Source organism: Centroberyx affinis, unplaced genomic scaffold (assembly GCF_046629955.1).
Source record: "Centroberyx affinis isolate AG114_WGS23_722 - 3 ecotype Tasmania unplaced genomic scaffold, CSIRO-AGI_Caff_v1 ptg008657l_1, whole genome shotgun sequence".
NCBI classification, from domain to species: domain Eukaryota; kingdom Metazoa; phylum Chordata; class Actinopteri; order Beryciformes; family Berycidae; genus Centroberyx; species Centroberyx affinis.
Window position 1 is genome coordinate 1 of NW_027284275.1, and position 12,362 is coordinate 12,362.

The 12,362-nt window shown below is 40.4% G+C and overlaps 1 protein-coding gene across 1 annotated transcript; it reads left to right on the forward strand.

Moving 5' to 3' along the window:
• Positions 1-29: 29 nt before the first annotated feature.
• On the forward strand, positions 30-12,074 carry LOC139640220 (WD repeat-containing protein 36-like; the record flags this gene model as incomplete). Its single annotated transcript, XM_071514399.1, has 13 exons — positions 30-150; positions 741-806; positions 2,416-2,505; positions 2,662-2,807; positions 3,377-3,494; positions 4,667-4,838; positions 5,808-5,916; positions 6,448-6,527; positions 7,041-7,148; positions 8,486-8,577; positions 8,682-8,827; positions 9,512-9,636; positions 11,993-12,074. Coding segments are annotated over 13 exons (1,443 nt in total), but the record flags the coding sequence as incomplete, so codon positions are not given.
• Positions 12,075-12,362: the final 288 nt, after the last annotated feature.

The window sequence follows — 12,362 nt, forward strand, 5'->3', positions numbered from 1 at the left end:
TTTCATAAACCTAATGTAATTTTTTTTAGGTATGGATTTTCGATCAGGAAGGGGGTGGAGCCCGGTTGCTAAGGAGTCGCCAGGGCCACAGTGCCCCGCCCACTACCATCCGTCACCACGGCAACGACGGACAAAACATCCTGAGCGCCGGTAAATCATTTTTTTTAACTTATTATTTATGGTCTTTTGTGGATGTATTATACTTTTTTCATTTGTCTTTTTAATGATTTAACTTTTATTATATAACTTTATGTTTAATACATCTTAGTTTTGATTTTATTACTGTTAGTTTTTTGTTATTTTGTGATGCTGAACCTAATAATTAATAAAATAAATAAGTAAATAAATAATACAATAATACTATTTTATTTTATGTTTATATTTTATTTTAGATATAGTATATATTAGTTTTTATATATATATATGGTAGTGTATTGTTTATATTTTCAGTTTATTTTTAGAATTTTAGTTCAGTTTTTTGCTAATGCTGTTGTTTTTATGAATAAAATAATTATAAGTTATAATAAGTTAGTTAATAAGATATTTTAAATCTATTATAATTTTAATTATTTTTTAACAAGTAATATCAATTTTCATTGTTTATTTATTCTATTTTTGTTATCATTTTAACGTCATGTATACTCTGCTATAATTACTGTATGTTTTAACATTTTTCAGATTTTGTAAAAATTATTTTGATATGTTTACAAATGTTTTTAAATGTATTTTTTCATCTCTAGGTCAAGATGGAACGCTGCAGTCTTTCTCCACTGTTCACGAACGCTTCAACAAGAACCTGGGTCATGGTTGGTACCAAACTAAAAAAAACTTCCACTTTCTCATCGGCAGAGAATGCCATCTCGCACACTGGAACTCTACACCTCTTCTGATTAGAAATGGTTTTGCCTGCATTTGATGTTTGGTAACTGGTGTGCGTCTTTTTCCTTGTATCTTTCCCATTTAAATCTACGGTTAAAATAAATAGAAACAGTGTAGGAAGGTTGGTGAGTAGGGAAAGATGGGAGCAAGGAAGGAATTTGAAGGAAGGAGGCAATTAAGAGAAGGAAGGAAGAAAGCTAAGATGCGAAGAAATAAACAGGGCAGGGGGGAGGAGGGAAGGAAGCAAGAAATGCAAAATCAAGGAAGGCAAGAAGCTCAGAAGGATAAGGAAGAAGGAAGGAAGAAGAAGCAGCAAAGGAAGGAAGCTAGGAAGAGAGTGATGAAAGAAGGGACAACGGAGGTTAAAGCCCCTATGTGTAGAATTTATATCTGATTCTATCATCCTCCAATTAATTTTGATACCATAAAAGTTTGTCAGTAGAAACATGAGACCATCATGGAGAAAAGGGGTTTAGTCTGTGTGCTGCTTTCAGTCTGTTCAGTCTGTGAACTGAGCGAAGTGCAAACTGACTTACGGCAGAAAGATGTCCAAACCAAACCAGGAAGAAAACAGACAGTCTGAATGCAGGCTGGTCGCTTAGATTGAACAGCGTGAAGCTAATCAATATGGCAGATTGAACAGCGTGAAGCTAATCAATATGGCAGATTGAACAGCGTGAAGCTAATCAATATGGCAGATTGAACAGCGTGAAGCTAATCAATATGGCAGATTGAACAGCGTGAAGCTAATCAATATGGCAGATTGAACAGCGTGAAGCTAATCAATATGGCAGATTGAACAGTGTGAAGCTAATCAATATGGCAGACAGTGGTAACATGGAAGACAAGACAGTAACTGCTGGACCTTCTGCAACAAAACAAAACAAGAAGCCTGTGACAGAAGAGGCTGAAACAGCTAAGAGGGACCCGGAGCTCCAGGTAGCCCCGCGGATCCATCGGCTTGAAGTTCCCGTTCCCCGGCCCCCTGGAACACGGCAGACCGGAGAGTCCGGTCACCGAACCCCAGGAGCCCCGTGGACCCATCACACAGAACACTAACCATATAAGAGTCTAAAAGAGCTACGAAGGAACGGGTCTTTAAGGAAGGAAGCTAGTAAGTAAGTAAGGAAGCTAGAAACCTGGGAAGGAAGGAAGCAATTAAGGAAGGAAGCAGGTTAGGACTCTAGGAAGGAAGTGAGTAAGGAAAGAAAGAAAAAACTCTATGAAGGAAGAAACAAAGGAAGCTCGGAAGGATGAAAGGAAGCAAGTTAAGTTAACTAGAAATCTAGTTCTAGCAAATAAGGAAGGAAACAGGCTAAAACTGCAGGTCTAGAACTGCTGGTCTAGAACTGCTGGTCTAGAACTGCTGGTCAAGCAAAGAAACATGAAAGAGTAACTAAACCCCAAACCCAAATCTGTGGTGAAGAGTGTAGAGTACAACAGGTGGTGACGTCACCTGGCACAAAGACCAGCCCTAGACTTTGGTTGAAATGTCTCTCTCTCCCAATGTTTGTCTATGTCTCTCGCCACTGCCAGGCTCCATCAACAAGAAAAAGGAGCAGAAGAAGAAGAAGGGGCTGGCCTATGAGGAGCTGCGGCTTCCTGCCATTACTGCCTTCGCCTCCGGTGGGCGCTGTTGCATTATAATATTTTATATGATATTTTGGAATATTCTCAGCCATTTTCTTGTATTATATTACATTATATTACATTACATGGTCTCTCTCTTTTCTCCATTAACTTTCAAGCTCTCTTGCCCATTTACTCTGTTGTGATTGACAGCTGTCGCTCGTCAGTCAGACTGGGACGGCATCGTAGCGTGTCACCGCGGCCGGCCGGCCGCCACCACCTGGAACCTGCACAAGTGCACCATGGGAGCTCACCGACTGCTGCCGCCCGGTGGCCGAGGCGCCGACAACGTCGCAACGGTAAAGAAAAACGCAAAAAAAAGAAGAAAGCCTCAGACCCAGGCTCCTCCCACAGGCTCCTCCCACAGGCTCCTCCCACAGGCTCCTCCCACACTGCAGGATGGAGCGCCTCACTGTTCAGTGAAGTGACCCTGTGCCAGCCAGACACTTTATCTTATTACCTTTTCTTTTTTAATATCTTCCTGGTTCTGTTCTGCCAGTTGCTGCTGTGGCACCTGAATTTCCCCAGGAGGTACAATCTTGTCTTATCTTATAAACACAAAAATCAGCCAAACAAATGCCCCAAAAATATAAAAAAACAACTAGAAAACATTTCAGACAAAAAAAAACCAAAACAGAAAAACTACCAACAATAACAATAATAATACAAACAAAAAAACAATCAAAATAATACAATGATAACAATACAAATAAAAAATTAAATAATAAATACAAAAACATATAAGACAACAAACACCACAATACACAAACGTAACAAAAAACGCAAAAAAACCCTCAAAACCAGAATACTAAAAGATTCAACTTCCTTTTGAAGTCACCTCACTTCCTGTCTCTCTCCCGCCTCACAGACGGTCGACATCACTTCCTGCGGCAACTTTGCCCTGATTGGCTCATCATCGGGCCACCTGGATGCCTACAACCTGCAGTCGGGCCTTCACCGCGGTTGCTACGGCGATGATGGCATAGGTAAGGGGGATGGGGTGGAGTCGAAAGGGTTCGGCCAATCACCTGTCTGCAGGTTTAAACGGCATGAAATGCTGGTTTTTTGGTTTTTCGCTCTCTCTCTCTCTCTCTCTCTCTCTCTCTCTCTCTCTCTCTCTCTCTCTCTCTCTCTCTCTCTCTCTCTCCCATTCATTCTCTATGTAACTCACCCTTTTTTTTTCTACCATTGACTTCTATGTAATATCTCTCTCCCATTCTTTCTCTAGAGGAAAAAACTAAAAAAATAGAGCAGAATGACTGAAAAATAACATGAAAACGACAGAATTGAGCAAAAGATTACCGAAAAACAACCAAAGACAAGAAAACAAACAACAAAAAATTACTAGAAAGTGACAGAATAGAGCAGAAAACAAAAAAGGTTTTTCTCCCATTCTGTCATTTTTTTTGTGTTCTGTTGTTTCTCTTCTATGCTGATGATCTGTGATTTCTCTCAATTTTCAATTCTCTCTCAATTGCTATTAGAAAATGGAAAATGACAAAACAAATGACAGAAAATGAAAAGAAAACAACAGAAGAGCAGAAAAGACAAAAATTGACAGATTGACAAAACAACAAAATGGCAATTTTCAAAAAATGACAAATTGACAAAAAACAATTGATTTAAAAAAGACAAAAAATCACAAACTGACAAAAAAGGACAAAACATGACAAATTTACAAGAAATTATGAAATGACAAAGACAAAAATTGTCCAAAAAAAAAGCCAAAAAAGACTTTTTGACAAAATGACAATTTCTGTCTTTCTGTATTTTCTGTCAATTTCTTTGTTTATTTTTGTGATTTTTTTTTGTCTGTTAATTTCTCTTTCTGTATTTTCTTTGTCATTTTTTAACAGACAAAAAACAAAAGAATCTCAAAAAACAAAATAACAAAAAATGCTAAAAACATTGTGACATTGTAAACGTCTCTTACTGTCTCTTCTTCTGTTGTTTCTCTTCTTTTGTTCTTGTTTCTTTCTATGCTGATGTATGATTTCTCTCTCTGTCAAGAAAACTACAGAATAGAGCACAAAATGTCAAATGTCAATGACAAAAACAATTTTTTCTCATTGTTTTTTTTGGTTTTTGTTTTCTTATGTTTCTGTTTGCTGATGATCTGATTTATCTCTCTCTCTTTCTGTCTGTCTCTCCCTCTCAGCTCACAGTGGGGGGGGCGTGCGAGGCGTGTGTGTTGACGCTCTGAACCAGCTGACCTTCAGTGCCGGCGGCTCTGATTGGCTGCTGAAGATCTGGCGCTTTAAGAGCAGGAAGCAGGAGGCGGAGCTTCAGCTGAGTGCTTCGCCGGCCGCCATGAGGCTGCACCGAGAGAGGTGAAAAACATAAAAAGAGGATAATTTCAGAAAATGAAAAGGATAGACCAAAAAAACAAAAAACATTACAAAAACAACAAAAATGACCAAAAAGACGACAGAAAATGACCATAAGTCAGAAAATGACAAACAAATGACATCAGCGAAAACAACAAAACCAAAAAATGTCAAAGATCACATGACTGACAGGAAACAACAAACAACAAAAATGACAAATAAAAACATTAGAAAAATGACAAATACAGAAGATGACAAAAAACAAATGACTGAAAATGTGTGAAAAAAGACAAAATGATGAAAATGACCAAAAAAATGTAGAACACTACGAAATGACAGAAATGAAAAAAAAAAATATTTTTACATGTATAAATCACAAGCTACTAACTGGCTACAAAAATAGAGCAAATAAACAAGAAAATCACCAAAAAATGACCAGAAATTGCAAAACAATTACCAAAAACAAGTGAAGTGACAGAAAAACTTTAGAAAATTACAAAATGACATGAAAAGGCTAGCATAAAACAAGACAACAAAAGAAATGAAATAGTGGAAAATATGACAATTTTTCCATTTGTAATTTTTTGCATTTGTCATTTTATTATCTTGGGTTATTTTGGTCTTTTCTGCTCCATTTCTAATGTATTTGTTTTGTTTTTCCCCCCATATTTTTAATATTGTATATGTTTAGGTAATTTCTTGCTCTATTTTATTTTTTTATTTTTTTTGGGAGGGGGCTGTAGTGTTTGTTTTTTTTGTTTCTTCCAATAACAAAAAAACAACCAAAAATGACAAATCAGAACGGAGTAAAAAGTGGCACAAAACTGACATGCTAACTGAATAGCTAACAGATGGGTAACTGACATGCTAAGGGGCTAAGTGGCTAACATGGTAACCTCTGACCTGTTTTTTATCTGACACCCCCCCCTCCTTACCCCCGACCTTTAACCCCATTTTCTCTGTTTCTGTTAGCGGCATGCTAGCGTTGGCGCTGGACGACTTCACGCTGCTGGTGGTCGACACGGCAACCAGGCGCATCGTCAGGAAGTTCACAGGTCACAGCGGCAAAATCAATGACATGGTGGGTTCCGAAATGCTAACATGGCTAACGCTAACAAACATGTCTTGTTGGAAGTCACTAGCATGCCAACAGAAAACTCCCATAGACTCCCATTCTAAACTAGCATGCTAACAGAATCCCCATAGACTCCCATTCTAAACTAGCATGCTAACAGAATCCCCATAGACTCCCATTCTAAACTAGCATGCTAACAGAATCCCCATAGACTCCCATTCTAAACTAGCATGCTAACAGAATCCTCACTCGTTCTAAACTAGCATGCGTTCGATTTTTGTGTTTAATAGAATTTTAAATATTTCTGTCTAATTTCTGTGTTAAGTATATTTGGCTTTTAATGTTTTGCAAAAGTTTTCTTAATTTTCCGTAATGTTTTGTCTGACTTTTTTTTCACAATTTCACGTTGTTCACATTTGTTTTTCATGTTTTTTATTTATATAATAAATCCCACAGACTTTGTGTAGTTTTTAGTGGGTGGGTTAGGGTTGTTATATGTTGTATTAATTTCTTCATGTTTCTAAATGTTTCATACAGACCTTCAGTCCAGACGGCCGCTGGCTGGTTACCGCGGCGATGGACTGCACCATCCGCACCTGGGATCTCCCCTCCGGATCGTGAGAATTTTATTAAAATACAATGAATTTTATTAAAATAAATCCTTTTTATTTAAAATAAATTTAAAAATTAATTATACATTTTTGTTTTTATTTCAATTAGCTATGTATATATTTACATATTTATATTAATATATTTTTTTTGTGATATACTTCAGATTAAAATCAGTGGTCGGTCGCTCTGTTCTGCAGACTAAAGCAGGAGACCAGAGTTCGATTCAACATGGCAGCTGCTAGACTCTTGGTCTCATTATTCTATTGGTGTTTTTTCTGTAATTCATGTTATTTATTTTTAAATATATTTATTAAAATTTGAAACACAAATTTAACTTATTTTATCAGTTTAAATAAAATACATTTTACTCTTTTATAATTTGCAGTATATTAGCGTGCCAACTTAGCTTTGTAGTTTTTCTATTTTTTTCTTCTTTTTTTTTTTACATTTTTATTTTCCATTCTATTCATTTATTTATTAATATTTCAAATTTAAATGTTCTCTCTCTTTCTGTGTAGTCTAGTTGACTGCTTCCTGGTTGCCATGGCGCCGGTGGGTGTGTCCCTGTCGCCAACTGGAGACTTCCTGGCGACGGCGCATGTCGACAGCCTGGGCATCTGCCTCTGGTGCGAGAACCAATCAGCTTTCAGGATTTTCTGAGGGAGAAAAAATGAACGAAAACTAATCCTGAAACTAAAAGAAAAAGAAATGTAACTCTGCCCGGCAACAGCTGACTGGTTTGTCAGTTGTTAGCTGTAAATCCTAAAACCAAACAAAAATATAAATGTTACTGGGCAGATTTGCATTTTTATTTTAGTTTAATCAGGTTTAGCTGTTTATAGGGCCGGACAATCAGGTTTTTTTGCAATATTATTGACAGCCAATCAGATTTTAGTCGTTTTGTTTAAAGGTCACATGGTGTAAAGCAGGACTCCCTCTCTTCTGTGGTGATAAAGGAGTTGGATGGTCTATCTAAACATGGTGAAAGTATCAAAACTAAATCCACACAATCCATATTAGTGCAGCGAGCCTCTAAACGAGTCGTTTGGACTTCCGTAACTTTGTGACGTCACAAAGGTTCGCTCATTAGCATTTTTGTAAGAAATAATAGACTAACAAAGTGTTTTTTTCAAAGCGGTTGAGCGGTTGTCGTCGTTTATTACCGGAGAGTTTTCCCTACCTGTAGCCGCCGGGCCGCGGCGTCTCACGTTTCACTCTGGAAACGGTTAGCCAATGGGAACGGAGGGTCGTTAATATTAATGAGCCTTAAAGACACGGAGACAGAAACGGCCTGTTCTTGGTAAGGCTCAGAGAGATGCTGGAAAATGAACGTGGAGAAATGGATTGAGAGTGTTTTTGGTTCATGACACCACACACACACACACACACACACACACACACACACACACACACACACACACACACACACACACACACACACACACACACACACACACACACAGCTTTGAATGGACAGAAAGACACTAAATAAAACTCTGGACAGAATATGGAGCTTTAACAGTCACATTCTAGTAATTATTTTTGACAGCCAATCAGGTTTTTATTCATTATTTTGTACAGCTGGTCAGGTTTCAATCATTATTTCTAATAGCCAATCACATTCTAGTAGTGATTTTTAACAGCCAATCAGTTTTTTTTCCATTAATTTTAACAGCAATCTTTTTTTTTTTTGTTTAATTTTCAATAGCCAATCACATTTCATAATTTTAAAAGCCAATCAGGTTTCATTAACTATTTTCAACAACCAATCAGGTTTGATTACTTCTTTTTTTTTAACAGCTAATCAGTTTCTTTACATTATATTTAACAGCCAACCACATTTCATTGCTCATTTCTAACACCCAATCACGTTGTAGTCATTATGCTAACAGGCAATTACGTTGTAACTGTTCATTTCTGCCAGCCAATCACATCGCAGCCTCTCCTCCCTCCTCCCCCTCAGGACCAATCAGAGTCTGTGCAGCCTGGTGTCGCTCCGCCCCCTGCCGGCCGACTTCCAGCCAATCACGGTGGCCCTCCCCGGCGCGCGGCCAGGTGCCGTTCAATTTCTATCTGGCTCGCCCCTCTCTCTCTCTCTCATTCGTTCTCTGTCGCTCGCCCATTTTTCCCATATATTCATCTCTCTCTTTTTTCATCAGATGAGGCTGAACAGGAAGTGACATCATCAGACGAGGACGAGGACGAGGCGTACGTGTCGCCGCGGCAACTGGAGGCGGAGCTTGTGACGCTGTCGCTGCAGGCGGAGTCTCGCTGGAAGAGTCTGCTGCAGCTGGAAGCTATCAGGGTCAGAATGCTAACGGCTAGGCTAACACGCTAACAGGCTAACACGCTAACAGGCTAACACGCTAACAGGCTAACACGCTAACAGGCTAACACGCTAACAGGCTAACACGCTAACATGATAATACAACAATTTAATTACATTGGGGGTGAAAAAATACGAGGCAGATTTTTTGTTTTAAGATTTCCACCAATCAAGTTAGGCGGCAAAAAAAATAAATACTGTTACTGGGCAGAGGTTTTTTTTATAGGATTTCCACCAATCAGATTTGGCTGTTATAAAATGTAATGAGTTAGTATTTTTTAACGGCTAGGCTAACGCTAATGTTGTGAATTAACCTGGCTGATAAATAATAAATATAAATAATAAATATTTAAATCTGAATGTTTTTATTTATGATTTTTTTTTTAATGATTTATGGAGGGGTTTTTTTTTTTCCTAAATCTTAAATCTTTCAACATTTTAATTTTAATTCATTTTCCAGAAGCGGATTTATATTATATTTCTTTTATTTTTGTATGATTTTTTTTAATGATCATTTTTTAAATTATTTTTTTCTTCTACATTTTTCTGTTGTAATTGTCCGTTGGTGCCCCCTGCTGCTTAATACATTTTTAAATCTATTCTAAATCTAATATGGTTTTTATTTTTAATATTTATGTATATATATTTTTTTATGTTTTCCAGAAGCGTAATCGTCCCTCCGCTCCTCCTGCTGCTCCAGCAGCTGCTCCTTCTTCCTGCCGACGCTCACCGGCCTCACGCCTCACTTCCTGTCACCTGACCAAACACAGCAACAACAGGAAGTCCAGGTGATGTCATCAGTTTTGTTGTGTTTTTTTATATAGTATATTTCTATAATGTTCATACAAATGTTATTAACGTTTCTTGTTTTAAAGGGATAGTTGGGTATTTTGAACCCTGGGCCCAAATAACATGTTTCCCCTCATCAGACCTGCTAACATGTTAGCATGTTAGCATGTTAGCATGCTAACATGCTAACATGCTCCTCTACCTCCTCCTCCTCCTATACCTGCTCCTCCTCCTCCTCTATCTCCTCCTCCTCTACCACCTCCTCCTCCTCTACCTCCTCCTCCTCCTCCTCTACCACCTCCTCCTCCTCCTCTACCTCCTCCTGCTCCTCCTCTACCTGCTCCTCCTCCTCTACCTGCTCCTCCTCCTCCTCCTCTACCTGCTCCTCCTCCTCCACCTCCACCTCTACCTGCTTCTCCTCCTCTACCTGCTCCTCCTCCTCCTCCTGTGTGCTTTACGTTCCTGTCCACCTCCTCCTCTACCTGCTCCTCCTCCTCCTCCTCCTGTGTGCTTTACGTTCCTGTCCTCCTCCTCTTCCTCCTCCTCTACCTGCTCCTCCTCCTCCTCTACCTGCTCCTCCTCCTCCTGCTCCTCCTCCTCCTCCTCCTCCTGTGTGCTTTACGTTCCTGTCCTCCTCCTCCTCCTCTACCTGCTCCTCCTCCTCCTCCTGTGTGCTTTACGTTCCTGTCCTCTTCCTCTACCACCTCCTCCTCCTCCTCTACCTGCTCCTCCTCCTCCTCCACCTCCTCCTGTGTGCTTTACATTCCTGTCCTCCTCCTCCTCCTCCTCCTCTACCTGCTCCTCCTCCTCCTGTGTGCTTTACGTTCCTGTCCTCCTCCTCCTCCTCCTCCTCCTCTACCTGCTCCTCCTCCTCCTCCTGTGTGCTTTACATTCCTGTCCTCCTCCTCCTCCTCCTCCTCTACCTGCTCCTCCTCCTCCTGTGTGCTTTACGTTCCTGTCCTCCTCCTCCTCCTCCTCCTCCTCTACCTGCTCCTCCTCCTCCTCCTGTGTGCTTTACGTTCCTGTCCTCCTCCTCCTCCTCCTCCTCTACCTGCTCCTCCTCCTCCTCCTGTGTGCTTTACGTTCCTGTCCTCCTCCTCCTCCTCCTCCTCTACCTGCTCCTCCTCCTCCTCCTGTGTGCTTTACGTTCCTGTCCTCCTCCTCCTCTACGTGCTCCTCCTCCTCCTGTGTGCTTTACGTTCCTGTCCTCCTCCTCCTCTACGTGCTCCTCCTCCTCCTGTGTGCTTTACGTTCCTGTCCTCCTCCTCCTCCTCCTCCTCTACCTGCTCCTCCTCCTCCTCCTGTGTGCTTTACGTTCCTGTCCTCCTCCTCCTCTACGTGCTCCTCCTCCTCCTGTGTGCTTTACGTTCCTGTCCTCCTCCTCCTCTACGTGCTCCTCCTCCTCCTGTGTGCTTTACGTTCCTGTCCTCCTCCTCCTCCTCCTCCTCTACCTGCTCCTCCTCCTCCTCCTGTGTGCTTTACGTTCCTGTCCTCCTCCTCCTCCTCCTCCTCCTGTGTGCTTGAGGAAAAACACACAGGCTCTTAAAGGGCCGGTGCACCAAAACATGAAATGACTAGAAACTACATAATAACCTCCTGCTCCTCCTCTACCTGCTCCTCCTCCTCCTCCACCTCCTCCTCCTGTGTGCTTTACGTTCCTGTCCTCCACTCCTCCTCCTCCTCCTCCTCCTGTGTGCTTTACGTTCCTGTCCTCCTCCTCCTCTACGTGCTCCTCCTCCTCCTGTGTGCTTTACGTTCCTGTCCTCCTCCTCCTCCTCCTCCTCCTATGTTCAGCTCTAGCAGGTGTCCCAGGGTTAAATAATAAATAAATAAAGATATACAGCACTGTGCACCTCAGATCTTTTATATAAATTTATTAGAAGTTTCTTTGTTTTCTGCATCAGTTTCAGTAAACAGTTTGTTGTAAATGTTTGATATTCAGAAACTTTTCATTTCATTAGTTTTGAAAGTTTCTTCACTTTATGGATTTCTTTGACATGTCTGAGACTTCAGCTCAGGCTGCATGTGACGACACTGAGGAACTTCACTGTTCATTCAGTGGTGAATTTCAGTGGTGAAAAGTGAACCAGATTAGATCTTATGGTCAATATTTAAACTTCCTGCCACCTGGTGATGAAACCCTGAGAGAGAGAGAGGCGGCCATGACAGATGAAGAAGAAGAGAGAGATAAAGAGCTGGAGACACACCACAGCTTTCTGTTAGGTTAGAAAGAGAGGCGGCCATGTGTTCAGTCATGTGACCCCCCCCCCCCCCAAACAATGTTTATTTTTTAAAATTTCAATTGAATTTTAGTTTTGATCATTTTTTATACTAATATTAATTTCTTTGCTGCAGTCCAAGGTTCTGCAGTGGGGCGTTTTGGCCCAGAAATCTGAATTCTGCGCTGCTCTGGAATCAGCTTTAGAATCCAATTCATGTAAGTTTTTTTATTTATTTATTTCACCATACTCCATTTAAAAATCAGGTTACCTTTGAACTCATCAAACATTAAATATGTTGATACGTTTTTTTTATTTAATAATCGGTTCTGTGATGCGAGTTACATTTGCTGCTATGGCAACATTAGACAGGTTTTTGGATGGACCCTGGTGATTCACATTAGGAGTATTGTATTCCAAACAAACCTTTCTGTTTGACACCAGCGTCCATTTAAAATTCACACACTTGTTGCCGCCTTGTGTCCCAGGACTCGTCCCCTGCTGTA